The 27,843-nt window shown below is 51.3% G+C and overlaps 1 protein-coding gene across 2 annotated transcripts; it reads left to right on the top strand.

Annotated features, from left to right (window-relative positions):
* On the top strand, nucleotides 1-25,615 carry KMT5A (lysine methyltransferase 5A). 2 transcript variants are annotated; one of them, XM_032168399.2, is made up of 8 exons: nucleotides 2-77; nucleotides 5,146-5,264; nucleotides 6,350-6,506; nucleotides 11,077-11,296; nucleotides 12,385-12,472; nucleotides 18,925-18,984; nucleotides 20,243-20,433; nucleotides 23,652-25,615. In XM_032168399.2, exons 1-8 carry the CDS (start codon nucleotides 68-70, stop codon nucleotides 23,860-23,862), a joined length of 1,056 nt encoding a protein of 351 aa, XP_032024290.1. In that variant the 5' UTR covers nucleotides 2-67; the 3' UTR covers nucleotides 23,863-25,615. The 2 variants fall into 2 exon arrangements, with proteins under 2 accessions (XP_032024291.1, XP_032024290.1); XM_032168400.2 differs by lacking the exon at nucleotides 5,146-5,264 and having other exon boundaries at nucleotides 1-77; nucleotides 23,652-25,614.
* Nucleotides 25,616-27,843: the final 2,228 nt, after the last annotated feature.

Below are 27,843 nucleotides of genomic sequence, written 5' to 3'. Positions count from 1 at the left end.
CAGTTGTTGCAACTTTTTTCGAAAGCTGGGTTTCCCGGGAGATCCCAGGCTGTGACAGAGTGGAGCCATGGCTAGAGGTATTTGCCCAAGTGGCTGGCGCCGGAACGGCTGGGTCGGGGGTCGTGCTGGAGGGGTGGCCGGGGTGGAGGCAGCGGCTGCGGGGAGGCGTCCTCCTCGGGTGGCTCGGGGCGAGCTTGGGAACCCGCGTGAGGGGAGTGGGGGTGCTGCTGCGGAACCCGCCGGCCCCCCCTGCAGGTCCACACGCCCCCAGAAACCCCTCCCACTGCCGTGCTTCTGTTTCCCCTCTATGAAGTGAGCACCTGCGGGCCTGCCTCTTCACGGCAGTAGATCCATATGTCAGAGCTCTTTGGAAACTAAAGCGCAGGGCACCTCCAGGGAATAGGTGTTATTGATAGAAGTGGGGCGGGGGCGGGAGTGAGGCTTCGCCCACTTTGGGGCCCTCTCTCTTTGGGAAAGGAGGTGATCCCGAGGCGAAGGCGCAGATCGATAACCTGCATATTGGGGTGCGCGTCAAGGTGGACACCGCAGCAGGCGCCTTTCCTCCCTCCCCACGTCCTGAGTCAGCTCTGCGCCGCCGGAGCGAAGGCCGGGCCCCGTTGGCCCACTTGAAACGGGTTCCTGGCACCTCGCGGGCGCGGTCGTTCGCCCCGCATCTGGTCAGGACTTCGCCCCCCGGTAGATGGCTTGGGTGGGGTTGTACAGCCCTGGGAGGCGATGCCCTGTCTGAAGTCAGGACAGTGCCTCCCAGGTATGCGGCAAAGAGATCTCCAACCGCTTGGTCATTTCCAGCCACTGCGTCTCCTTCACGCCAAAGGGCCAAAAACTTGAGCGTGAAAGTTGAGTAGAATTAGTATTTAAAAAAAAAATTGGGGTATTATATTTTTCTCAAAATTCCAAGGTTTCAGGTGTTAGTAGGAATTTGCTTTAGTGCAGTATACTCCCTATAGCAATAATAATGAATAAAATAATGATTCATTCAGCAAATATATATTGGGTCCCTTTGTTTTCAGGCCCTGAAGTCAGTTGCATCATTTATTCTCCTAGCATCCCTAGAGGTTCTTTTGGGATAAGACTTACCCAGAGCCTGATGAAAAAATGAGGCATAGTAAACTTCAGGTTAAAGAGCTTCATCACCCAACTCATGGAGAAAATTAATACTAATATTTTTCCTTAGAAAGGTGTTAAGCATCTAAAAGTATATTTAACATTATCTGACTAATTTATGTGACAAATTTTAATAAAACTATGCTTCCTGGGTTCATTTTTCTCATCACAGCAAAATCATTTAAACTACTTGTTTTAAAAGTAGTGCATTAATTAATCTATGAAGAAAACTAACCATCTATCATTGAAATACTTAAAATATGACTAAATAATAATTATGGCCAGGCACGGTGGCTCACACCTGTAATCCTAGCACTTTGGGAGGCCGAGGCGGGCAGATCACCTGAGGTCGGGAGTTCGAGACCAGCCTGACCAACATGGAGAAATCCGTCTCTACTAAAAATACAAAATTAGCTGGGCATGGCAGCGCATGCGTGCAATCCCAGCTACTTGGGAGGCTGAGGCAGGGAGAATTGCCTGAACCTGGGAGGTGGAGCTTTCAGTGAGCCGAGATTGTGTCACCGCACTCCAGCATGGGCGACAGAGTGAGACTCCATCTCAAAAAAACAAACAACAACAACAGCAACAATAACAAAATAATAATAATTACCACTGAGGGCCAGGCACTTGGATTAACTCAATGGATCTTTACAAATTGTTATTCTCATTTTTTAGAAGAGGAAGCCCGAAGTCCAAACTTGCTGTCCAGACTCTAGCTTGGCTGGGTCTTTGCTTGTGCCACCCAACCTCCCTTACTTACCCAAAGCGAAGATAATGTTTGTCAGCTCCTCCCATGGCCAGCTTACAAATCACCTATGTAATTATTAGTTATTGATTCTCACTGTCTCACTTGACCCCAAAATTAGTAGTTACCTGTTTCTTAGGCTTTACTGCCCTTGCAAGCTATTAAATTGGATATTTAGATTTAGGTTTTTTTTTTTTTTTGAGACAGAGTCTCTCTCTGTCGCCCAGGTTGGAGTGCAGTGGAGTGATTTCAGCCCACTGCACCCTCCCTCTCCTGTGTTGAAGTGATTCTTGTGCCTCAGCCTCCCAAGTAGCTGGGATTACAGGCACCTGTCACCACACCCAGCTAATTTTTGTATTTTTAGTAGAGACGGGGTTTCGCCATGTTGGCCAGGCTAGTCTTGAACTCATGACCTCAGGTTATCCGCCCGCCTCAGCCTCCCAAAGTGCTGGGATTACAGGCATAAGCCACCACTCCTGGCCAATATTTAGAATTGTAAATACCAAATCATTTACAGCACTTCAAATGAACAGTCTTTTTCTTCTAGAAAATTGGGCTTTGAACTTGCAATTCACTTTGAGAGCCCTGCCTGGGTCACAGAAACAAACTGTTCAGATGCCAGGCAACGCGTCACTCATTTTGAAGTTTTATAATCATGCAAATATTTACAACTCCAATATATTAGTCTCAGGGGTCAGTCCACGTACCTTTCAATATTTCTACTGCCATTGTTGAATGGTCTCTTGGTTGGTTGCCCTCCTCATTTTGCCATCTCCAGTTCATTATCCCTTAGCAGCTGGTGGGGGGTCTCCAAAAATAGACTTTTTTTTTGGGAGACAGAGTCTCACTCTGTTACCCAGGATAGAGTGCAGTGGCACAATCTTGGCTCACTGCAACCTCCGCCCTCCCAGGTTCAAGCGACTCTCCTGCCTCAGCCTCCCAAGTAGCTGGGATTACAGGCACGCGCAACCACGCCAAGCTAATTTTTGTATTTTTAGTAGAGACGGGATGTCGCCATGTTGGCCAGGCTGATCTCAAACTCCTGACCTCAGGTGATTTGCCCTCCTCTGCCTTCCAAAGTGCTGGGATTACAGGTATGAGCCACTATGCCCAGCTGGTATATTTGTTATATACAGAGAAAGGACTGTTTTGAAACTTAGATTGAATGATCTGTATTTACATCTTCTAGGTACTGGAGCTGCAGAATTGAGAGGAATAGGTGCTAGACTTGTAATGTGTCCCCTGCAATTGGGGGCTGAAATGCAGAGAAAGCTATGACCATGAGTGGGGCGTGGGGTGCGGGTTGGTATACTAGCATGTGAAATGGACAAGATGATCTATGTGGGTGCTTCCTGCTCCAAAACCATGATTCTCATGGCAGTTAAGCTGCAAAACTTCTCTGCCTTGCAGAAATAGAAGACGCTTTCAAATGGCTCAACCTGGTTATCAGAGTGTCACTTTCAAATCCTCTTTCACCCTCTAGGTAATCTTTTGGGTATTCAACTGTAGTAGGCTCTGCAGAGGACATGGGCAGAGTACCTAGCCCACTGGAGTTAGTGGTTGGGCTGGAGACCCTGCCTTGAAGGATGCTAAAGCATGAGCTGATTTGGGAGGGATTGTCTGAGCAGTGACCTGTCACCACCTAATCCTACTCAGTCTTATCGGTTCTAATGGGAGGCGAGGGAGGCTAGGTGGGAGGATGGCTACAAACAGCCATTTGCTTATCTGTGGATGTTGGAAGGTGCTCCGGTGGATTATGGAATTCAAGGTTCTTGGTTTTTACCCATGAGGACACTGAGGCCCAGACTGGGGAAGTGACTTGGCGATGGTCACAAAACACCTCTGGGCAGATGCAGGGAAATAAGTCCAGCCCCTGACTCCCAGGCCATGGGCCAGGCTGCAGGAGCTGGATGTCTTGAAGTGTCTTGTTTGCATCTATGACTTTGCACAAATACAGTGAATCTGGCTGTGGGCCCTCAAGCCTTAATGGCCACAGCGTAGTGGTGCAGGGCAGTGAGCTATGCTGAAACAGCCACCAGAGTGACGGGAACCTCCTCTGCCTATGGGGGCATTTTCTCACGGCGGGATAGGAGAACAAGGTGACTTGTTAAACCCTTCTGCAAGACCATTTGCTCCTCCCAAACTCCATTTCCTCATCTGTAACCAGGAAGGGTAGTGGCTGGGAGGGCAGGCCCTGGGGTCAGTTGGCTGGGGCTGGAAACCCATCTAGTTCTGAGAACTTGGCCAAGCTCCTCACTTTCTCCATCTGTTGAAAAGAGATAATGATGGTATCTACCTTTGCAGGGCTGCTGTGAGGTTTCAATGAGATAACGGCAAGAGACTCGCCCAGGAAACCGATCATTATAACCCCTGGCTCTGTCCTCCCAGGGCTTTCTACCGGTCAAGTACAGCCCTTCTGGGTTTGACACCTGGCCCCATCACTTCCTAGTTCTGTGGCCCCGGACAAACCCCTGCACATCCCTTGAGTCACAGTGTCACCATTGTAAGCTGGGATGCCGACAGGACCTGTCCCCGTGGGCGTTGGGGGAGGATTCAATGCCTGTGAAACTCTCGGTGGGCACAGCGCCGGGCACACCCGAGGGCCTGGCCTGGCGCGTTCACCGCTGCTGATTTCGCCTGGCACAGACCGGGTTCCCAAAATATCCGCAGAGCCAGCGGAAAAAGGAGCCGGGCGGGCTGGCTGGCGGGCGGGCGGGAGCCTGGGCTGTCATGACGGTGTTTCCCACCCCTTCCTCCGCGAGTGGCTGAGGCCGCGCGAGAGGGGGCGCGCCCGAGCCGGGATTCGCCGCGCCCGCCCGCCCGCCCTCCGGAGCGGCCTGGCGGCGCCGCCCCTACCAGCCCCCTCCCCGGGCGGGGCACGGGCGGGGGGGGGTGGTGGCCTCTCTCCCCCCTGGCGCCTCGGCCTGCCGCGCCCGGTCCGGGTGGCCCCTCCCTTCCGTGGGGGAGGGGGCCGACCGGGCCGCCCGGCCGGGGGCCGGGTGGCGGCGGCAGAGCAGCACCAGGGCAGGCCCGGTGGTGGCCGGGCCGGGGGGGACCGCCATAGGCCGGGCCGGGCTGGGTGGGTTTGTCGGGCCCGGCCCGGGGGGCGGGCGGCCCGGCCGGGCCGCGGAGGGGACGGCGGCCGGCCCCGGACGGGGGGTCCACCAGACGCGGCAGTAGGCGCCGTCGCGGCGCCCGGCCCGGGCGGCCCCGCTCCCCGCCCCGCCGCGCCCTGAGCGCCCCCTCCCCCGCTTCCCCCGGGTCCCCTTCTCCAGGCAGGAAGATGTCCAAGCCCCGCGCGGTGGAGGCGGCGGCGGCGGCGGCGGCGGCAGCGACGGCCCCGGGCCCGGAGATGGTGGAGCGGAGGGGCCCGGGGAGGCCCCGCACCGACGGGGTAAGCAGGCACCCTCCCCGCACCCCTGCGGCGCGCCCGCCGGGCCGGGGCCGCGAGCACATGGGCGACCCCGGGTACCCGCCCGCGCCGCCCCGGGGCGCCCGGCCGGGCCGCTTCCTTTGCTGCCGCCTGGCTGGGAGTGGCGCCCACACGGCTCCGCCATGAGCCTGGCGGTGTTTGACCTCGGAAAAGTTTGACTGCACCTTCATGGCGTCTCCGCAGCCCGAGACCCTACTTCCCCGGAGGTGGCCGCCGTCCCAGGCTGTGCGGGGCCTGCGCGGGCCCCTCGGAGAGGTCATGGGTCTTGCCGCCTCGGTGTTGAATGGTCCCCGAGGCGGCGAGGGCCCCGCGTTGCTTCTGGGGACGCCCTCCTCCGTCTGTACATACTCAGAGGAGGGGCCCCACGCCCAGAGACGTCCGCAGTGACCTGAACCGCCCCACCGCCCCGTCCACTCTCTTACTGACGCCCAGGTGCGGCTTGCGACAAAGTGGCCGCCCCGAATGCGCTGGCTGTGGCTCCTGCTCTTCCCAGCTTCCCCAGTCACCCTGAGAGAAGTCCTCCCGTCGCAGCCGTGGGAGACTGCGGGGCTGCAGTGATTTGAGAGGGGTCAGGCTCGGGCACGCATGGGGCTCTGGCTGTACTGACAGGCCCTCCAGCCGCCCTCAGCACCAAGTGGTTAATCAGGTTCCCCGGGGCCTGTTTCTGTGCTGAGTCCCTGCGGCTTCTGCCAGGGGAGTGAACTCCTAAAGATAGCCTAGCTCTTCACATACCCAGGTCCTTTTGACCTCCCTGTTGCGGGTAGGCTGTCTCCTTCCTATATAGACCTTGGGTTGCAGCCGACTCTCCTGCTGGCCAGCTGTCCCCTTAGTGATTTAGAGACCAGGGCATTCAGGAAACGTTTCACTGGACCTGGGATTCTAAACCTGCCAGTGCTCTCCTGAGACAACGGGGGCTGGCATCCCCTGGTAGCCCAGTTTTTGAAAAACGGTGTGTCTGATTTTCATCTTTTGTATTCCTCCTCCTCGTGAATGCTCTAGGATCTTTTTCTTCAAGCCTCTTTCAGAATATGCTTTTGTCTTTTTAGGAGAACGTATTTACCGGGCAGTCAAAGATCTATTCCTACATGAGCCCGAACAAATGCTCTGGAATGCGTTTCCCCCTTCAGGAAGAGAACTCAGTTACACATCACGAAGTCAAATGCCAGGGGAAACCATTAGCCGGAATCTACAGGAAACGAGAAGGTAAGCTTTTGAAATGGCCCCATTCTGATCCCAGCTGGTTGGGTTGCAGAAGCCTCTGTCCTCTGCAAGAATGCACATATATATTTATCCAGTCTTTTCAGTCTCAGATTCGAGAGGTTTGAGCCACGTTCTGTCTTGCTGCTGAAAGAGTGGCTTGTCCCAGGGTGTGTGCCCTGTTGGTCTGACAGGTTCTCCCTGCTTTCACAAGAGTTAGCATGTCCTTCAAGCTTGATTGTCTTGCTTAGTTGCAAAAATAGCATACCTGACCCACAATTAGAGAGGGCTCACAAGTGCTGAAAGTGCAGAAGTCATGAATTCGGGTTGTACAGACCAGGCGATTGCAGACCTCACTAATGTGTTCATGCAGGGAACTGACTTCCTTCCCTTTTATGAGCTGGCCTAGACCCTATTTCTTTTTCTTTTTTTGAGACGGATTTCCGCTCTTGTCGCCCAGGCTGGAGTGCAATGGCACGATCTCAGCTCACTGCAACCTCCGCCTCCTGGGCTCAAGCAATTCTGCCTCAGTCTCCTGAGTAGCTGAGATTACAAGCGGCCGCCACCATGCCCAGCTCATTTTTGTGTTTTTGGTAGAGACGGGATTTCACCACGTTGGCCAGACTGGTCTGGAACTCCTGACCTCAGGTGATCCACCCGCCTTGGCCTCCCAAAATGATGGGATTACCAGCATGAGCCACCGCGCCTAGCTGCCTTGACCCCATTTTTTTTTTTTTTTTTTTGAGACAGAGTCTTGCTGTCGCCCAGGCTGGAGTGCAGTGGCACGATCTCGGCTCACTGCAGGCTCTGCCCCCCGGGGTTCACACCATTCTCCTGCCTCAGCCTCCCGAGTAGCTGGGACTACAGGCGCCCGCCACCTCGCGTGGCTAATTTTTTGTATTTTTAGTGGAGACGGGGTTTCACTGTGTTAGCTAGGGTGGTCTCGATCTCCTGACCTCGTGATCCGCCCGCCTCGGCCTCCCAAAGTGCTGGGATTACAGGCGTGAGCCACCGCGCCCGGCGCCTTGACCCCATTTCTAAAGTTTCTTGCCACCCAAGCGTTTGATATTAGTCTCTGAAGCAGCATCCTCTGCAATGAGATTTGGAGTTAAAATATTGAACCCGAAAATACAGGGTTAATGAAAACTGTCTGGTCTTGCAAAACAAACTGAAACCTCTTAGACATCTTGCTCTAATCCAAATACTCCCTTTCAAAGCTGCAGTGGGGAGTGTCAGCTTTCCCCAATTCACCATGCTCTCTTCTAATTAAAACTTGTCTGAAAGAAGCAGAGCCTCTGGCTGCCAGCAGCTCCATACAAGGAAGCCTTGTGTTCGCGAACAGAAAGTGTCATAAATGACGATTTGGCATGACCTCTGGGGCCAGATCTGAGAACCAGGGCCGGGCAAGCCCTGAACTGGGGACAGGAGCCCACCCTGTGCTTGATTTCCCCCAGGTACACAGGGCAATATTGTTTTATTTGATCTTCAGATGACTTGGGTTCCAATCTTAAGTTTGCCACCTGAAAGAAGGAGGCTTAGATAGGTTGTTGCTCTCTTCTGAGCCTCCGTTCTGTCATCTGTAAATGGGGAGAGAGGAGTCTGACCTCACACACACAGGACTGTTTTGAAGGGTGGTTGCATTGTGGATGCCAGAGAGCTTTGTGATGGACTCCATGTGCCAGCTCTTCAACCCTGGACTGCCAGCTCATCCCTGGACCTGTGGCACTTAGAATTCCTGCCCATAGGGTTGGGGAGAGGCGCTATCTATAAATGGTAGTTGCCCGGACTCTAGTCCTTTAAAATAGGGCAGTCTATACATTGTACCAAATGGTGGCCTGGTATACAAGCTAGTGTATTTGACTCATGGTTTTATTAAATGGCCATGATTAGAATTTTGGGTCAGAGTCTGGGCATGGTGGCTCGGGTTTGTAATTCCAGCACTTCGGTAGGCCAAGGCGGGAGGATTGCTTGAGCCCAGGAGTTTGAGACCAGCCTGGGCAACATAGTGAGGCCTTGTCTCTACAAAAATGAAAATTAAAAAAATTAGCCTGGCAGGGTGGCATGCATCTGTAGTCCCAGCTGCTTGGGAGGCTAAGGCAGGAGGATCCCTAGAGCCCAGGAGTTTAAAGCTGCAGTGAGCTGTGATCATGCCACTGCACTCCAGCCTGGGCAACAGAAAGAAACCCCATCTCTAATATAAAAATAAAAAGAATTTAGGTCAGCTGGACTTTGGAGACCCCAAGGTCCAGGCTCTTGTCCATAATTCTGCTGTGATACAGACTGAGTGACAGATGATGATCACGGGCACCACATACTCCTGGGCCTGATGTCCTGGCTTTAATTCTCTCTGATTTCACCCAGGAAGGTGTGTAGAGGAGGAAGAAAGATCTGGATGGTTTTAATGGTTTTTGTTTTTTTTTTTTGGACAGAGTCTTGCTCTGTCTTACAGTCTGGAGTGCAGTGGTGCGATCTCAGCTCACTGCAACCTCCATCTCCCGGGTTCAAGCAATTATCCTGCCTCAACCTCCCAAGTAGCTGAGATTACAGGTGCCCGCCACCACGCTCGGCTAATTTTTTGTATTTTCAGTAGAGATGGGGTTTCACCATGTTGGCCAGGCTGGTCTTGAACTCCTGACGTCAGGCGGCCCACCCGCCTTGGCCTCCCAAAGTGCTGGGATTACAGGCGGAGTCACTGTGCCTGGCCTAATGTATTTATTTATTTTTCTGTTTTGTTTATCTAGATATAGTTAATATATCATAACGTTCATTTTAAAGCATTTGAGTCGGTGGTTTTTAGTATATTCACAGAGTTGTGCAACCATTACCACGGTCTAATTCCAGAATGTTTCCATCACCCCAGAAAGGTACCCATTAGGCGTCACCTTCGATTCCCCTGTCCCTCTAGTCCAAGGCAACCATTAAAGCACTTTCTGTCTCTATGGATTTGCCTGTTCTGGACGTTTCATATGGATGGAATCACAAAATACGTAGCCTTTTGTGTCTGGCTTCTTTAACTGAGCATCATATTTTCAAGGTCCATCCATGGTGTAATAAGTATCAGTGCTTCATTCCTTTTTTTTATTTTTGAGAAGGAGTCTCTCTCTCTCACCCAGGCTGGAGTGCAATGGTGCAATCTTGGCTCACTGCGACCTCCGCCTCCCAGGTTCAAGCGATTCTCCTGCCTCAGCCTCCCAAATAGCTGGGATTATAGGCGCACACCACCATGCCTGGCCAATGTTTTTATATTTTTAGTAGAGACGGGGTTTTACCATCTTGGCCAGGCTGGTCTCGAACTCCTGACCTCAGGGGAGCCACCCTGCCCAGCCCTTCATTCCTTTTTATGGCTGGATAATATTCCCTTGTGTGGATAGGCCACATTTTGTTTATTCATCTGTTGATGGACATTTGGGTTGTTTCCACTTTTTGGCTATTACAAATAAGCTGTTACATTCCTGCATAGATTTTTTTGGGGACATATGTTTTTAATTCTCTGGAATAGATGCCTAGGAGTGAAATTGCTGGGTCATATGGTAACTCTGTGTTTAACTTTTTGGGAAAATGCCAAACTGTTTCTAAAGTGGCTGCACCATTTTACATCTGTGAGCAGCATACTATTTACTTAATTTTTTTTTCTTTCTTTCTTTTTTTTTTTTTTTTTGACAGAGTCTCACTGTCGCCCAGGCTGGAGTGCAATGGCATGATCTTAGCTCACTGCAACCTCCGCCTCCCAGGTTCAAGCAGTTCTCCTGCCTCAACCTCCTGAGTAGCTGGGATTACAAGTGCCCGCCAGTACACCTGGCTAATTTTTGTATTTTTAGTAGAGATGGGGTTTTAGCATATTGGCCAGGCTGGTCTCGAGCTCCCGACCTAAGGTGATCCGCCCGCCTCAGTCTCCCAAAGTGCTGGGATTACAGGCATGAGTCACCATGTCCAGCCTATTTACTTAGTTATTTAAAAGTAAAACATTTTTTAAAAAGGTAAGCAGTTTTCCAACACTGGCACTCCACAAGTGTTTTAAGTGACAGATCATTGCACTGTGTCTCCCCAGGCCAGTCTGCTGGGGCACCATGCTGAGAACTGTGAACCTGGGGCTTCAACCCCACTAGAAGGGGACCTTCTTTTTCTTCAGAGTCTGAAATGAAGGGTGCCAGGCAGCTCTTGGGGAAGAGTTTCTGCTTTGTCACCTTACTTCTGTCCCCTAATGCTGTCCCAGCCTTCAGGAATGGAGCTTTTGATCTGAGTCTGCAACCTGATTCCTGAAAGCTATTGATCAAGCGCCCTTGCCAGCGTCTCCATCTCTGGTGCCTCTGCCTCACAGGCTCTCTATCTCCCACGTCAAGACGCAAAAGCCTAAAACCTCTGCCCAGTGTCTTGGTCAAAAAATCGAGCTGGAGCTAGGCACTCCTCCTGTCATAGCCCATAGCAGACACGGGGCTTAACAGGCCAAGGGCACTCCTGCCGGACAAACCCAGGATCCTGTCTTCTCAAAGCTTGTCTTAGAATGCAGCTGGTGGTCTGGAAATTGAGAGACAGAGTACAGAATAAACCCCTGTCTTTCCCCCACCTCCACCTGCAGAGAAAAGAAATGCTGGGAACGCAGTACGGAGCGCCATGAAGTCCGAGGAACAGAAGATCAAAGACGCCAGGAGAGGTCCCCTGGCACCTTTTCCAAACCAAAAATCTGAAGCAGCAGAACCTCCAAAAACTCCACCCTCATCTTGTGATTCCACCAATGCAGCCATCGCCAAGCAAGCCCTGAAAAAGCCCATCAAGGGCAAACAGGCCCCCCGAAAAAAGTAAGTGCCCCCTTCAGTCCTCTTCCTAACGTGGAGCAGTTTGGTTCCTCTGACCCCAGGAAAGCCTGCTCAGGTGCCCATGGGGGTTCAGTGGCCACCTCTCAGCCTCTCTCACGTCAAAGACTCAGATGATCCGAGTCATCAGCAGGGATGCCACTGTTTGTCAGATTCTGGATCTGGCGTGGGTCCAGAGTTCAACAGCCTCTACTTCCTCCCCTCCTCACCCACCCCAGCATAAGCAGCCTTTGTTTTTTAAATTTATTTTTTTGTTTGTTTTTTTTTGGTGGTTGGTGTTTTATTTTTTTATTTTTTTATTTTTTTTGAGACAGAGTCTCTTGTTGCCCAGGCTGGAGTGCAATAGCGCGATCTCGGCTCACTGCAAACTCCACCTCCTGGGTTCAAGCGATTCTCCTGCCTCAGTCTCCTGAGTAGCTGGGATTACAGGTGCGTGCCACCATGTCCCGCTTATTTTTGTATTTTTATTAGAGACAAGATTTCACCATGTTGGTCAGGCTGGTTTCAAACTCCTGACCTCGTGATCTGCCTGCCTCAGCCTCCCAAATTGCTGGCATTACAGGCATGAGCCACCATGCCCGACTGTTGTGTTTTTTGAGACAGGGTCTTATTCTGTCATCCAGGCTGGAGTGCAGTAGCTCAGTGCAGCCTCAACCTCTCAGGACCAAGTGATCCTCCTACTTCAGCCTCCCGAGTAGTTGTGACCATAGGTGTGCGCCACCATGCCCGGCTAATTTCTTTTGTTTTTTTAGAGACAGGGTTTTGCTGTGTTGTGTGTTGCCTGGGTTGGTCTTGAACTCCTGGGCTCAAGTGATCCTCCTGCCTCAGTCTCCCAGCGTGTTGGCATTACAGGCATGAGCCACTGTGTCCAGCCAGCAGCCCGTCTTTGAAACTCCTCTGAGGCCCTCATGGGCAGATGACTGAGTGACCCGCAGGCTGCAGTGGACAAAGGTGTTTAAGTGACATCATCTCCAAGGAGTTGTGTGCCTCCTCGGTGTGTGCCTTCTGAGGAGCTGTGCGCCTCTAGGTTTTCAGTCGTGATATTTATTTTCTCCTCTTCCCCTCTTACCCAGAGCTCAAGGAAAAACGCAACAGAATCGCAAACTTACGGATTTCTACCCTGTCCGAAGGAGCTCCAGGAAGAGCAAAGCCGAGCTGCAGGTAGTCACGTGCTTTAAATTCCGGTTCGTGGAGGGGCAGGGCGGCCCACCGGGCAGTGCTTGGCGTGTGCGTATGTGTGTGTGTCCTGAGCCTTGTTTTCGTCATCTTGGGGCAAGTCTCTTGGCCCCTGTGGACTTGGTTTTCTCCTGGATCTATCGGGGATCCTCACAAAGCTTGTCCTGCCTTTCTGCTGGGGTCACTGCAGGGCTTGGTTAAGACACTTGTGTGAAGGAACCTTGTGACTTGTAGCATGTGGCAGGGAAAGCCAGGCGTGACTCTGAAGGTGGATTTTCCAGGACTTGTTGGCAGAGCCTTTGGGAGCCTGGGACTGTGGGAAAGAAAGGCTGCCTGTTCTTTCAGAGGCTTGTCTGTTTTCTGGAAGTTTCCATGTTGTGGCCCAGGGTGGTAAACAGCAGTGGCTTGGAGCCACTTGCTGGTTGCATAGCCTCAGGCCAGTCACTTACCCTGTCCATGCCTTGGCTCTCCAGTCTGTAAAATGGTACAGCAATGTAGTACCTGCTAGAGCTGTGGTGAGCATTCAGTAAATGTGGTCATGCAAGAGGAACCCTTAGAACCATGCTTGGCACTCAGTAAGTGCCAGCTAACTGTTACTATCGCCACCCCTGCTTCCTCAGTATTGTCACTCCTGTCTGCTCTTTCCCACGCTGCTGCCATGCTAGGAGCCTGCAGACCAGTGAGCAGCACCGGCTGGAAGGCCAGCTGGCCTGTGCGGACCTCCACTGCCATGTTTGCAGAGGGCTGAGCTATGCATCAGGCAGTCAATATTTGCTGCAGTGAGGTGTGGTTACTGCCTTCCTGTGAAGGAAACCCAGGGCATGGCAGGTCCCTCTGCTCTTCCCCCTCAGGGACACCTGGGGCTGCCCCTCTGCTCTCCCTCACCCCGACAGTGAACACCGGGTTGGGAGAGGCGCTCAGGACTGCATCCTACACAGAGAGATGGGGACCCCGGCTTTGGCAGTTTCAGCATTTCAGCCCTCATGCGCACTCCTTCAGCGTTCTTGATGTTAAATGCGCAGATACACAGTGGTCTAGTATTCTTTCTCTTTTTCTTTTAATTGATGAAGCTTCATTTAAAAAAATTTTTTAAAAAGGTCCATTTTCTTCCCCACAGAGAGCAGCAGCTTTGGTTTTATTGCCTGAAAAAGGCAATGTCTTTCAGCCAAGAATGAGCTGTTTAAAACATTTGTCGGCAGTGGGAGGCTGTGCTAGGTCACTTTTTTTTTTTTTTTTTTTTTTGAGATGGAGTTTTGCTCTTGTTGCCCAGGCTGGAGTGCAATGGCGTGATCTCGACTCACCGCAACCTCCATCTCTTGGGTTCAAGTGATTCTCCTGCCCACCAAGTAAATATCACGACTGAAAACCTAGAGGCGCACAGCTCCTCAGAAGGCACACACCGAGGAGGCACACAACTCCTTGGAGATGATGTCACTTAAACACCTTGTCTCAGTCTTCTGAGTAGCTGGGGCTACAGGCATTCGCCACCACACCCAGCTAATTTTGTATTTCTTTTTTTAGTAGAGATTGGGTTTGTCCGTGTTGGTCAGGCTGGTCTCGAACTCCCGACCTTGGGTGATCCGTCCACCTCAGCCTCCCAAAGTGCTGGGATTACAGATGTGAGCCACCGTGCCCGGCCTGCTAGGTCACTCTTAAAGATAGCACTGGGACAGGTGCGGTGGCTCACGCCTGTAATCCTAGCACTTTGGGAGGCCCAGGTGGGCGGATCACCTGAGGTCAGGAGTTTGAGACCAGCCTGGCCAACATGGTGAAACCTTGTCTCTACTAAAATACAAAAATTAGCCAGGCATGATGGCAGGTGCCTGTAATCCCAGCTACTCGGGAGGCTGAGACGGGAGAATCACTTGAACCCAGGAGGCGGTGGTTGCAGTGAGCTGAGATCTCACCACTGTACTCCATCCTGGGTGGCTGAGCAAGACTCCGTCTTAAAAAAAAAAAAAAAGACAGCACTGCAGACGGTGAGGTGATGCCAGGCCACAGAATCCCAGCCACCTCCCAGCCAGGGTTGGAGCTGCGGTGTGCCCACACACAGGGCCTCTGCTGAGTGCCCACCAAGGGCTGCTGTGGACTTTAGGGTGGGGGGAGCCAAGTTGGCCTTGTTAATAAGAAGCAAGAGTTTGTGCTGGGCAAAGTGAAGGCTGCGATGGGACAGGATGCAGGTCTGCTAAATCTTGCAGCAGATGAGCAGAAGGGAAGAACGCACTTGCTTCCCTAAACCACGGTCTGCAAACACAAGAAAGCTCGCCCTGTTCCTGGACCAGGAGCCGTGCTGTGCCCACCACTGTTTGTGTTGGCTCTGCTGAGTGCAGCCATGCAAGCTGTTGCTGGCCAGGGCAGGGAGGCCATAGCTGGCGGGGATGACGTGGCTGGAGCTGGTCAGGGTGGAGTATTTTCTGACTGCACAGATAAAGCCCAAGAACGGGACAGCTGGGGTTCATCTGAAGGGTGGGGTCAGTCCTGACCTGACTGCCATGTTGGGCCCAGGCTGTGGATCCAGGTGGGTGGGGCATAATAGGGCCTGTTGTTGGCCAGATGGTCTGGGGTGAAACTGCAATTCAGAGCCTCTTGTATACCTCCACTGAGGCTGAAGACAGCAGCCAGGGCGGGCCTGGCGCCAGGGCGTGAGTTCTGGGCAACAGGGTGGGATCAGGGCTGCTGGGTTTGGACACAAGGTGGGCCTTGGAGAGATGCCCTACCCACCAAGTGCTTCACTGCAGCGGCCCCTTGGCCTGCCAGCCTGGCTGTGGGTGGGGTGGCAGCCAGCAGTGGGGCAGGGACCATGCCTCTTGGCAATGGCTGGGCTTCCTCATGCCCAGCTCGGCCCCAGGGCCAGATGTGCAAGCAGCCTGCTGATTCTATTCGGGAAGGTCCCCTCCTTCCTGGTCACAGGCGCTCCTCGCTTGCCCTAGTTCCAACCTTGTATCCCTCCCACTCCATCTCCCTCTAGGCCCATCTGTGGGTTCCTGCCAGAATTCCCTTTAGGAAACTCAGGGCTGGTTGTTTGCAGGCCCCAAATTCCAGGCCTTTGGGAGACTCAGCCTCCCTGGCTTTGTGCTGGGGCATCTGGTCTGGTCCCAGCTTCCCTCTGCGCATCTCCTACCTGCCGTGTTCGGTCCCAGCAGAAAAACCCCCATTCCGCTACCCCAGTCTTTCCATGATCACTCCCGTTTACACGGGCCCCTGTACTTCTCAGCACTCTCTGCACACTTGCAATGAATGGGTCACACAGCAAGGTGGTTGTGTGTGTGATGGTGGTGGTGTTGCTTTGAGGGCCTGCTGTGTGCACTGTTCTAGACCAGGAGAGTCCACAGTAAACTAGACCAGCCCCTAGGGCTTGTTTTCGAATGGGGAGTAATTAACAACAAAAAAGACACCGGCTACTTTGGAGGCTGAGGTGGGAGGATTACTTGAGAGCAGAAGTTCAGTACCAACCTGGGCAACATTGTGAGACCCCATCTTTTGTGGTTTTTTTGTTTCGTTTTTTTTGAGACAGAGTCTCACACTGTCACCTGGCCTGGAGTGCAATGGCGCGATCTTGGCTCACTGCAGCCTCCACCTCCCGAGTTCAAGTGATTCTCCTGCCTCAGTCTCCTGAGTACCTGGGATTACAGGCACCTACCACCACGCCCAGCTAATTTTGTATTTTCAGTAGAGACGGGGTTTCACTGTGTTGGCCAGGCTGGTCTCAAACGCCTGACCTCATAATCCACTTGCCTTGGCCTCCCAAAGTGCTGGGATTACAGGCGTGAGCCACTGAGCCCGGCCGTGAGACCCCATCTTAAAAAATAATTAAAAAGGCCTCCCAAGTAGCTGGGACTACAGGTGCCCGCCACCACGCCTGGCTAATTTTTGGTGTTTTTAGTAGAGACGGGGTTTCACCATGTTAGCCAGGATGGTCTTGATCTCCTGACCTTGTGATCCGCCCACCTCGGCCTCCCAAAGTGCTGGGATTACAGGCGTGAGCCACCGCGCCCAGCCAAAAAGTTTTTAAAATCTTTTTATTTTGCAAATTTTTTTTTTTCTTTTTTTTGAGACAGTCTCACTCTGTAGCCTGTGCTGGAGTGCAGTGGTGCGATCTCGGCTCACTGCAACCTCCACCTCCCAGGTTCAAGCAATTCTCCTGCCTCAGCCTCCCAAGTAGCTGGGATTATAGGCGCCTGCCACCACGCCCAGCTAGTTTTTGTATTTTTAGTAGAGACGGGGTTTCACCATGTTGGTCAGGTTGGCCTCAAACTCCTGACCTTGTGATCCGCCCGCCTCAGCCTCCCAAAGTGCTAGGATTACAGATGTGAGCCACCACGCCCAGCTAATTTTTGTGTTTTTAGTAGAGACAGGGTTTTGCCATGTTGGCCAGGCTGGTCTCAAACTCCTAACCTCAAGTGATCCACCCACCTCAGCCTCCCAAAGTGCTGGGATAACAGACGTGAGCCACCATGTCTGGTCATGTTTTCTGGTTTTTGTTTTTTTTTTTTTTTTGAGACAGAGTATCGCTCTGTCACCCAGGCTGGAGTGCAGTGGCGCAATCTCGGCTCACTGCAAGCTCTGCCTCCCGGGTTCACGCCATTCTCCTGCCTCAGCCTCTCTGAGTAGCTGGGACTACAGGCGCCCGCCACCACGCCTGGCTAATTTTTTTGTATTTTTAGTAGAGACGGGGTTTCACCGTGGTCTCGATCTCCTGACTTCGTGATCCGCCCGCCTCGGCCTCCCAAAGTGCTGGGATTACAAGCGTGAGCCACCGCGCCTGGCCGTTTTCTGTTTTTTTTTAACACATGGTCTCACTCTGTCGCCCAGGCTGGAGTGCGGTGGCGCAGTCATGGCTCACTGCAGCCTCAACCTCCTGGGCTCCAGCAATCCTCCTCCTTCCTCAGCCTCTAGAGTAGCTGGGACCAAAGGTGTATGCCATCATACCTAGCTTATTTATTTTTTGTAGGGACAGAGTCTGGATCTGTTGCTTAGGCTGGTCTCTAACTCCTGTCCTTAAGCGATCCTTCCTCCTGGTCCTCCTGAAGTGTTGGGATTACAGGACAGAGCAACCGCCCCTGGCCTCATTTACATTTTAAAAGACCCCTCTGGCTGCCATGTGGAGAACTGAGTGTTCCCTGGGGTCAGAGTGAAAGCCTGGTGACTAGCGAGGGGGCCGTGGCTGGGCTGCAGTGGGAATCGAGATGGAGAGGATGTGGCAGGATTTGGGAATGTTCTTGAGGTTACTCATTCACCATTGTTCCCAGCACAGACTGCAGCGCCTGGCACACTGCAGGTGTGGATTGAGTGTCTGGAAAAGCTGCAAGCTGGTTTGGGCCTCTGTGTAGGGGGAATGGGCTGAGCTCAGCAGTTGGTGTCAGGCTCCCGACACGTGCCATCTGGTTTGGTGAAAGTCTGTGCCGTCAAGACATGCTGGTTTGGAGTGAGCCACACTGGTTTGGAGCTTCTGATGTGTCTTTACTTGGTTCCCTTTTGCTCCATAGTATCTGTGCAATGGCAGAGCAGTAGAACCCAGGGTTAGGAATGGAGGTAGGTGCAGGAGGGGTGGCCTTAGAGGAGAAGTGGATCTGGGGGTGCCCCCTCCCAGTTCTCTGTTCAGGGCTGTATTGACCTTGGGGATTGGAGGCCCTCTTCTTATCCATGGTGGTGGCCTCCATACAGGTGAATCTCAGAGATCCTAAACAGAAGTATGAGCCATCAGACCAGAGAGATGTGGACCACGTGTGTCCCATCCAAAGGGCGCAGCCTCTGACCTGCTGTACCTGATTTTTTTTCTTTTTGAGATGGAGTCTTGCTCTGTCGCCCAGGCTGGAGTGCAGTGGCACAATCTTAGGTCACTGCAACCTCCACCTCCCAGGTTCAAGCGATTTTCCTGCCTTAGCCTCCCTAGTAGCTGGGACTACAGGCTCCTGCCACCACACCTGGCTAATTTTTGTATCTTTAATAGAGACAGGGTTTTACCATATTTGCCAGGCTGGTCTCGAACTCCTGACCTTATGATCTGCCCGCCTTGGCCTCTCAAAGTGTTGTGATTACAGGCGTGAGCCAGCCACCACACCTGGCCCGCTGTACCTGATTTTCTATGAAGTCAGAGGCCTGATTTTCAAGTGTGGGCAAGTTGGACATTTTTTAACTTGCTGCATGGGCAACAGAACGTACCTACAAGCCCCATTCTGTTCTTGGGTCCCCACTGTTTCCCTCCTGATCCAGTTGGACCCCAGGTGACAGATCTTCCACAACAGATGGGTGATGAGAAAAGAAGGGATACTTGAGGGCTTTGCCATCACTGGGGACCCATCATCCCCAGTGATGCCAAATGAGGGCAGTTGTAGCCCGGTGGGCGTGGCCTGGGCAATCAGGGCTCAAGACCGTCAAGCTATCCACGATGGGCCTAGGAGAGGATACTGATGCTGTTTTTCTTTCTCTCTGCCCAGTCTGAAGAAAGGAAAAGAATAGATGAATTGATTGAAAGTGGGAAGGAAGAAGGAATGAAGGTAAGGGGCTGCTGTGCTTGCTGCATCATAGCTAAAGCTGGAAGAGCTCACCTTCCCTGGTCCCGTGGCTGAGAGTGGCCACCATGTGGCTTTAACCCTCTAATGGCCATGGTGACCAGGCAGACTCTATTAGCTTGTCAAAGAGCCAAATACCAAAACTTGTTAAGGAAATGTCTTATGAAGGAAACATAAATGGGCTTTGTATATATAAATGTTATCCAGGGGAAGCTTTTCTTAGAAATTGTGGTTAAACGATTCAGTGGCTTTTTGTACATTCACAATGCAATGCAACCATCATCCCTGTCTAATTTCAGAATTTTTTCATCCTCCCAAATGGAAACCCTTACCCATTACTTACCACTGCCCACCATCCCTGCCTCTCCCCTGCCCAGCCCCTGGCAGCCACTCAGCTGCTTTCTGTCTCAGTGGAGTTGCTCTTCTGGACACTTCATATAAATCGGATTATACAATACGTAGCTGATGCCCAGGGAAACTTTTAAAAGGAGAAACTAATACATTTTTAAACTCTGTTTTCCTAGATAATGACAATGCCCAAGAAATGTGCTTTTCTCTTACTGTATTTCAAGCACACTCAGTTTGGGCGAGAGGGGAAGTACTCTCCACAGTGGGGCTCAGATGGGCCTAGACTAGGGCTCAGGGTTCAGAAAGTTCCACTTCCACCCACCACCTAAAGGGATTCCAGCTTAAGTCCTGGGCCCCTCCAGCAACCCCGTTCAACTCCATGTAGAATAGAGTGAGGAGACACAGGAGATAAATTGTGGAATGAGGTAGAGACCCAAAACACTGGGCCTGCTGTTCGCCTAGGAAGGCATAGCGCACAGCCCTTAGACAGAGAAACCAGGTGTGTGGATTTGAGCTGTGTCACCACCTAGCTGTGTGGCCTCAGACACGTGGTTGTGCCTCTTTAAGCCTCAGTTTCCTCATCTACAAAATGGGGCAATCTCCACCTAGCAGATCTCTCACGAGCTCTGATGTAACTGCTTTGCAGATGAGCACCAAGGAACCACATTTGTGGAGTGAGGGAATGTTCTAGAGCTGGCCTGTAGTGACGGTTGCACAGCTGTATACACTTCATAAAACCCATCAACCTGTACAAGTAAAGTGAGTGAATTTTATGACATAGCTCAGTACAGCTGTTAAAGACTGGGGTAAGCCCCCAGCTCCCCGGAGACCTGCTGTGCACAGTGGCATCCATTGCTATTATGAACCAACACCCTCTCTTACCACCTTCTGACAGATTGACCTCATCGATGGCAAAGGCAGGGGTGTGATTGCCACCAAGCAGTTCTCCCGGGGTGACTTTGTGGTGGAATACCACGGGGACCTCATCGAGATCACCGACGCCAAGAAACGGGAGGCTCTGTATGCACAGGACCCTTCCACGGGCTGCTACATGTACTATTTTCAGTATCTGAGCAAAACCTACTGGTGAGTCTACTGTTGCTTAGAGTGGTTTTTCTGTCCTCTGGGCAGTGAGGAGAGGCCAAAGGGCCAGGAACTCCTGATTCTGTTTGGTGGCCAGTCTTCTGATTTGTTGTTGTTGACTTTTTTTTTTTTTAAATTTTTTGAGACAGAGTCTTGCTCTGTTGCCCAGGCTGGAGGGCAGTGGTGTGATCTCGGCTCACTCAACCTCCTCTCGGGCTCAAAGAATTCTCCTGCCTCAGCCTCCGGAGTAGCCCAGCTAATTTTTTTTTTTTGTATTTTTGTAGAGATGGAATTTTGCCACATTGGCCAAGCTGGTCTTGAACTCCTGACCTCAGACGATCCACCCGCCTTGGCCTTCCAAAGTGCTAGGATTACAGGTGTGAGCCACCGCGCCCGGCCTGTTGTTGCCTTTTTTCAAAGCTGTGATGCAGTTATCCCCTGCTTCCTTTTTTTTTTTCGAGTCTCGATCTGTCGCCCAAGCTGGAGTGCAGTGGCACAGTCTTGGCTCACTGCAGCCTCCACCTCTCGGGGTCAAGGTATTCTGCCTCAGCCTCCCACGTAACTGGGATTACAAGTGTGCGTCACCACACCCAGCTAATTCTTGTTTTTTTTGTAGTAGAGACGGGATTTCATTATGTTGGCCAGGCTGGTCTGACCTCAGGTGGTCTGCCCGCCTCAGCCTCCCAAAGTTCTGGGATTACAGGTGTCAGCCACTGCTCCTGGCCCCAGCTTCTCTTTTTTTTTGAGACGGAGTCTCGTTCTGTCACCCAGGCTGGAGTGCAGTGGCGTAATCTTGGCTTACTGCAACCTCCACCTCCCAGGTTCAAGCGATTCTCCTGCCTCAGCCTCCTGAGTAGCTGGGACTACACGCACATGCCACCATGCCCGGCTAATTTTTTGTATTTTTAGTAGAGATGGAGTTTCACTGTGTTAGCCAGGATGGTCTCGTTCTCCTAACCTTGTGACCTGCCCGCATTGGCCTCCCAAAGTGCTGGGATTACAGGCATGAGCCACCATGCCTGGCCCCAGCTTCCCATTTGTAATGTTTGGAATTAGAGCTGTCCTGGATGTTATCTCATCCAAGGGGAGAAGTGGGCTAGTCACATGAAAACCTGTTAAGCAGCTCACCTGGCTCTCCTTCAGGGCATTTGGCCAGAGCAGCTCTGGAAATCACTAATTGCTCTTTCCTGGCTAGGACCAGTGGAGTTGATTTTTTTTTTTTTTTCTTTTTGAGATGGAGTTTCACTCTTGTTGTCCAGGCTGGAGTGCAGTGGCACGATCTTGGCTCACTGCAACCTCCACTTCTGAAGTTCAAGCAATTCTCCTGCCTCAGCCTCCCAAGTAACTGGGATTACAGGCATGCGCCACCACGCCCAGCTAATTTTGTATTTTTAGCACAGACAGGGTTTCACTATGGTGGCCAGGCTGGTTTTGAAATCCTGACCTCAGGTAATCCACCCGCCTCAGCCTCCCAGAGTGCTGGGATTACAGGCGTGAGCCACCACGCCCGTCGTGGTTGATTTTTTTAATCCATTTATTTTGTGAAACTCTACCATTTCCTCCTGTGCCTCCATAAAGAGCCCTTTGGGTCCTACCCCTTCCCCCCACCCAGGGCCTGTGCAGGCTCTCAAAAATAGCTTTGTGGGCCAGGCATGGTAGCTCATGCCTGTGATCCCAGCACTTTGGGTGGCCGAGGTGGATGGATCATGAAGGTCAGGAGCTCGAGACCAACTTGGCAAAACCCCATCTCTACTAAACATACAAAAAAGTTAGCCTGGCATGGTGTCGCACCCTTCTAATCCCAGTGACTCAGGAGGCTGAGGCAGGAGAATTGCCTTACCCCGGGAGGCAGAGGTTGCAGTGAGCTGAGATCGCGCCACTGCACTCCAGCTTAGGCGACAGAGCAAGACTCCATCTCGGAAAAAAAAAAATGGCTTTGTGAACTGGGCCAGGCACAGTGGCTCATGCCTGTAATCCCAGTACTTTTGGAGGCTGAGGCAGGAAGATTGATAGAACCCAGGAGTTTGAGACCTGGGCAACATAGGGATATACCCTGCCTCTACAAAAATTTTAAAAATTTAAGAAAATTAGCCAGGCATGGTGGTGAACACCTGTAGTCCTAGCAACTCAGGAGGCTGAGGTAGGACGATCACTTGAGCCTACGAGGTTGAGGCTACAGAGAGCCGTGATCACCCCACTGCACTCTAGCCTGGGCAACAGAGCGAGACCCTGTCTCAAAAAAAAAAAAAAAAAAAAAAGCTGGCCACGCACAGTGCCTCACGCCTGTTATCCCAGCACTTTAGGAGGCCAAGGCAGGCAGATTACCTGAAGTCAGGAGTTCGAGACCAGCCTGACCAACATGGTGAAACCCTGTTTCTACTAAAAATACAAAAATTAGCTGGGCGTATTGGTATGTACCTGTAGTCCCAGCTACTTGGGAGGCTGAGACAGGAGAATCTCTTGAACCTGGGAGGTGGAGGTTGCAGTGAGCCGAGATCGCGCCATTGCACTCCAGCCTGGGCGACAGAGCAAGACTCTGTCTCAAAAAAAACAAAACAAAACAAAACAAAACCCCGTCTCTACTAAAAATACAAAAATTAGCTGGGTATGGTGGCGTGTGCCTGTAGTCCCAGCTACTTGGGAGGCTGAGGCAGGAGAATTGCTTGAACCTGGGAGGCAGAGGTTGCAGTGAGCTGAGATCGCGTCACTGCACACCAGCCTGGGCGACAGAGCGACAAGACTCCCTGTCAAAAAAAAAAAAAAAAAACTGCTTTGCGAATTGAGCCAGACCTGGTGGCTCATGCATGTAATCTCAAAAACTCAGGAGGCCAAGGCCAGAGGATCACTTGAGCCCAGGAGTTTGAGACCAGCCTGGGCAATATAGGGAGACCTTGTCTCTACAAAAACAATTAAAAATTAGCCTGATATGGTGGCATGTACCTGTGGTCAAAGCTACTCGGGAGGCTGAGGTAGGAGGATGACTGGAGCCTGGGAGGTGGAGGCTGCAGTGAGCCATGGTCATGCCACTGCACTCCAGCCTGGGTGACGGAGCGAGACCCCCTCTAAAAAGGAAAAGGAAAATAGCTTTATGAATTGAGTCTTTCCAAAACACATGGCTTTAAATCAACATCCCACCAGAGCTGAGCACAAATGTGACTCTCTCCGGGTTAAAAAGCCTCTTTATCCATTTAATCCTCTCTGGCCCTCCCTCCCCCCACCAGCGTGGATGCAACTAGAGAGACAAATCGCCTAGGAAGACTGATCAATCACAGCAAATGTGGGAACTGCCAAACCAAACTGCACGACATCGACGGCGTACCTCACCTCATCCTTATCGCCTCCCGAGACATCGCGGCTGGGGAGGAGCTCCTGTATGACTATGGGGACCGCAGCAAGGCTTCCATTGAAGCCCACCCGTGGCTGAAGCATTAACCGGTGGGCCCCGCGCCCTCCCCGCCCCACCTTCCCTTCTTCAAAGGACAAAGTGCCCTCAAAGGGAATTGAATTTTTTTTTTACACACTTAATCTTAGCGGATTACTTCAGATGTTTTTAAAAAGTATATTAAGATGCCTTTTCACTGTAGTATTTAAATATATCTGTTACAGGTTTCCAAGGTGGACTTGAACAGATGGCCTTATATTACCAAAACTTTTATATTCTAGTTGTTTTTGTACTTTTTTTGCATACAAGCCGAACGTTTGTGCTTCCCGTGCATGCAGTCAAAGACTCAGCACAGGTTTTAGATGAAAGAGTCAAACATGAACTAGGAAGCCAGGTGAGTCTCCTTTCTCCAGTGGAAGAGCCGGGACCTTCCCCCTGCACCCCAGACATCCAGGGACGGGGTGTGAGGAAGACGCTGCCTCCCAATGGCCTGGACGGGATGTTTCCAAGCTCTTGTTGTCCTAATGTCTCGACAGGCGCTCACTGAAGTGTATGAATATTTTTTAAAAAGGTTTTGCAGTAAGCTAGTCTTCCCCTCTGCTTTCTCTAAAGCTTACTGAGCCCTGGGCTCCGAGCACGGGCCGGGCATAGATTTCCTCTTCCACAAGCTGCCACTTTTCTGGGCACCTTGAAGCATCAGGGCGCGAAATCAAACTAGATGTGGGCAGGGAGAGTGTTGCTTACCTGCCCTGCCGGGGCAGGGTTTCCTGAAACTGGGTTAATTCTTTATAGAAATGTGAACACTGAATTTATTTAAAAAATAAAAATTAAAAAAAATTAAAAATAAAAAAAAACCACAGAAAACAACTTACATGTATATAGGTCTTGAAGTGAGTGAAGTGGCTGCTTTTTTTTTTTTTTTTTGCTTTTTTTTTGCTTTTTGTAGAAGAGATTGAGAATGGTACTCTAATCAAAAATAAAGTTTTGTAGTGGGACCAGAAATTACTTACCTAACATCCACCCCCATTCCCCCTCATCCTGCTGGGGTTGAAAGTTCCAGACCTGCTGTCGAGGCCTTGTGTTTGTCAGACACCCAGTGTCCTGCAAGGACGCAACTGTGAGCTGAGGTGTGAGCCTAGGAGCCCAGGACCCCTGACCCCAGCCGCGGCTGCCAGCCTCAGAAAGGCACCCAGGTGTGCAGGGGAGCATGCAGGGCCCGGCGGCCCCCAGGAATCAAGGATAAGGCTAAGGTTTTCACCTTAACTCTGAAGGCAGGAGGAATAGGTGGCTGCTTCCTCCCGCCCTTCACAGAACTGATTCTCACTCACTGCCCCTTCAGTCCAGGGGGCCGGGGCTCAGGAGCCATGACCTGGTGTCTTCTGCCCACCCTGGTCCCAGGTAAATGTGAATGGAGACAGGTATGAGAGCCTGTCCTCGTCTTTGATTCCCCCCCAACCCCACCTCGGGCCTCACGACGGTGCTACCTAAGAAAGTCTTCCCTCCCACCCCCCCGCTAGCCTGGTCAGTGGTCAGCAAATTGGAAGAGGATCCGATGGGAGTGTAAATGTGAGACACAATGTCTTGATTATACCTGTTTGTGGTTTAGCTTTGTATTTAAACAAGGAAATAAACTTGAAAATTATTTGTCATCATAAAAATGAAACAAATTAAAATATTTATTGCCAGGCAAGGCCACCTGTGTGTCTTTCTGTTTTTACAATTTGACTGTGTCACACCAGCATGTCTAAGCTTTGGTAAGCATCCTCCTGGGGAACCAGAAAAGCTTACTGATGTGATTTTGAGCATGTTTCCCAGAACTCTGAGCTCTTTGGTTTCCTCATCTGTATACTGGGGACCATAGGGTGTGTGAAAATTAAAAGTTAATGCTTTTTTTTTTGAGACAGTCTCACTCTGTTACCTAGGCTGGAGTTCAGTGGGGCAATCTCAGCTCACTGCAACCTCCAACCTCCACCTCCTGGGTTCAAGCAATTTTCGTGCCTCGGCTACCTGAATAGCTGGGATTACAGGCATGCACCACCACACCCGGCCTTTTTTTTTTTTTTTTTTTTTTTTTGGATGGAATTTCGCTGTTGCCCAGGCGGGAGTGCAGTGGCACGATCTGGGCTCACTGCAACCTCCACCTCCCAGGTTCAAGCAATTCTGCCTCAGCCTCCCAAGTAGCTGGGATTACAGGTGCCAGCCACCACACCCAGCTAATTTTTTTGTATTTTTAGTAGAGATGGTCTTTCACCATGTTGACCAGGCTGGTTTCGAACTCCTGACCTCAAGTGATCTGCCCGCCTTGGCCTCCCAAACTGCTCAGATTACAGGCGTGAGCCACTGCACCCGGCCACAGTTAGAGACAGGATTTCACCATGTTGGCCAGGCTGGTCTCAAACTCCTGACCTTAAATGATCCACCCGCCTCAGTCTCCCAAAATGCTGGGATTACAGGCATGAGCCGCCATGCCCAGCTTAAAAGTTAATGCATTTTGAGCCTTAGAACAATGCCTGGCACATAGTAAGCATCATAAATTTTAGCTGACATAATTGTCAGCTTAGGTGACATAATTTACTAGACTTGATTCTCAGGAGGCTCCGAATCATCACTGCACCTGTCTTGTGCTGAAGTCCCTATTATCAGCCCAGATCCCTGTCCCCTCCATGCTTGGGTACTGGTGGCAGATTGGAACAGTGAGTAGAGCCCTTGGTTTAGACGCAAAAGATCCAGTTCCAGCATCAGTTTTAAGTGTTTGTCAGCTGTGTGACATTAGTCAAGTCACTTCCCCTCTCTGAAACTTGTCTCAAATAGGGATAATCTCTGCCCACTTGACTTGCCTCCTCCCCCAAAGATTCAGGCATCAGTATTATAGCCTCACCTTGGAGGGGACATGTAGCTGCTGGAACAGAACCTCTGCTTCCAATCCACTGCTGTGTAACTTGGGCAGGTACGTAGTCTCCTTGTGCATCAGTTTCCCTCCCTGTAACATGGAGACAGTAATAATACTGTACAGGGTGATTGTGAGGATTTAATGATTTAATACCAAAAAAAAAAAAAAAAGCACTTGGAACAGTGCCTTGCACATAGACAATCTTCAGTAATCAGTATTAGCTATTATTAGAATTAAAAATTTGGCTAGATTCTATTCAGTGTTTACAAGTACTCAGGACTAATAGCTAATAAGTGCCTCCAAGTTCTGATATGTAGTTGTTATATTTATTCATTTTACTTTTTGTAGAGATAGGGTCTCACTATGTTGCCCAAGCTAGTCTCAAATTCCTGGCCTCAAGCAATCCTCATGCCTCACCCTCCCACAGGGCTGTGATTACAGGCATGCATGAGCCACTGTGCTTGACTGACTTGTTTTTTTTTTTTGGAGATGGAGTCTTTGTCATTCAGGCTGGAGTGCAGTGGCGCAATCTCAGCTCACTGAAACCTCCGCCTCCGGGGTTCAAGCGATTCTCCTGCCTCAGCCTCCTGAGTAGCTAGGATTACAGGCGTGCGTCACCACATCCAGCTAATTTTTGTATTTTTAGTAGAGATGAGGTTTCACCTTGTTGGCCAGGCTGGTCTCCTGACCTCGTGATCTGCCCATCTCCCAAAGTGCTAGGATTACAGATGTGAGCCACTGTGCCCAGCCATATTTGTTTGTTGTAAAAGATGACTGCTGGCCAGGCATGGTGGCTCACGCCTGTAATCCCACCACTTTGGGAGGGCGAGGCAGGCGGATTATGAGGTCAGGAGCCGAGATCGTGCCACTGCACTCCAGCCTGGGCGACAGAGCGAGACTCCGTCTCAAATAAATAAATAAAATAAAAGATGATTGCTACAGCAACAACTTCCTGTGCCTTCTGAGACTTGGCCTGAAAACCTATTTCTTCCTTTTTTTTTTTTTTTTTTTATTTTGAGACGGAGTCTCATTCTGTCCCCCAGGTTGGAGTGCAGTGACGTGATCTCAGCTCACTGCAACCTCTGCTGTCCAGGTTCAAGCAATTCTCCTGCCTTAGCCTCCTGAATAGCTAATTTTTGTA

Source organism: Hylobates moloch, unplaced genomic scaffold, assembly GCF_009828535.3.
Source record: "Hylobates moloch isolate HMO894 unplaced genomic scaffold, HMol_V3 SCAFFOLD_12, whole genome shotgun sequence".
Classification (NCBI taxonomy): Eukaryota; Metazoa; Chordata; class Mammalia; order Primates; family Hylobatidae; genus Hylobates; species Hylobates moloch.
Note: the sequence above shows the minus strand (reverse complement) of the source record. Positions and strands in the feature narration are given on the sequence as shown.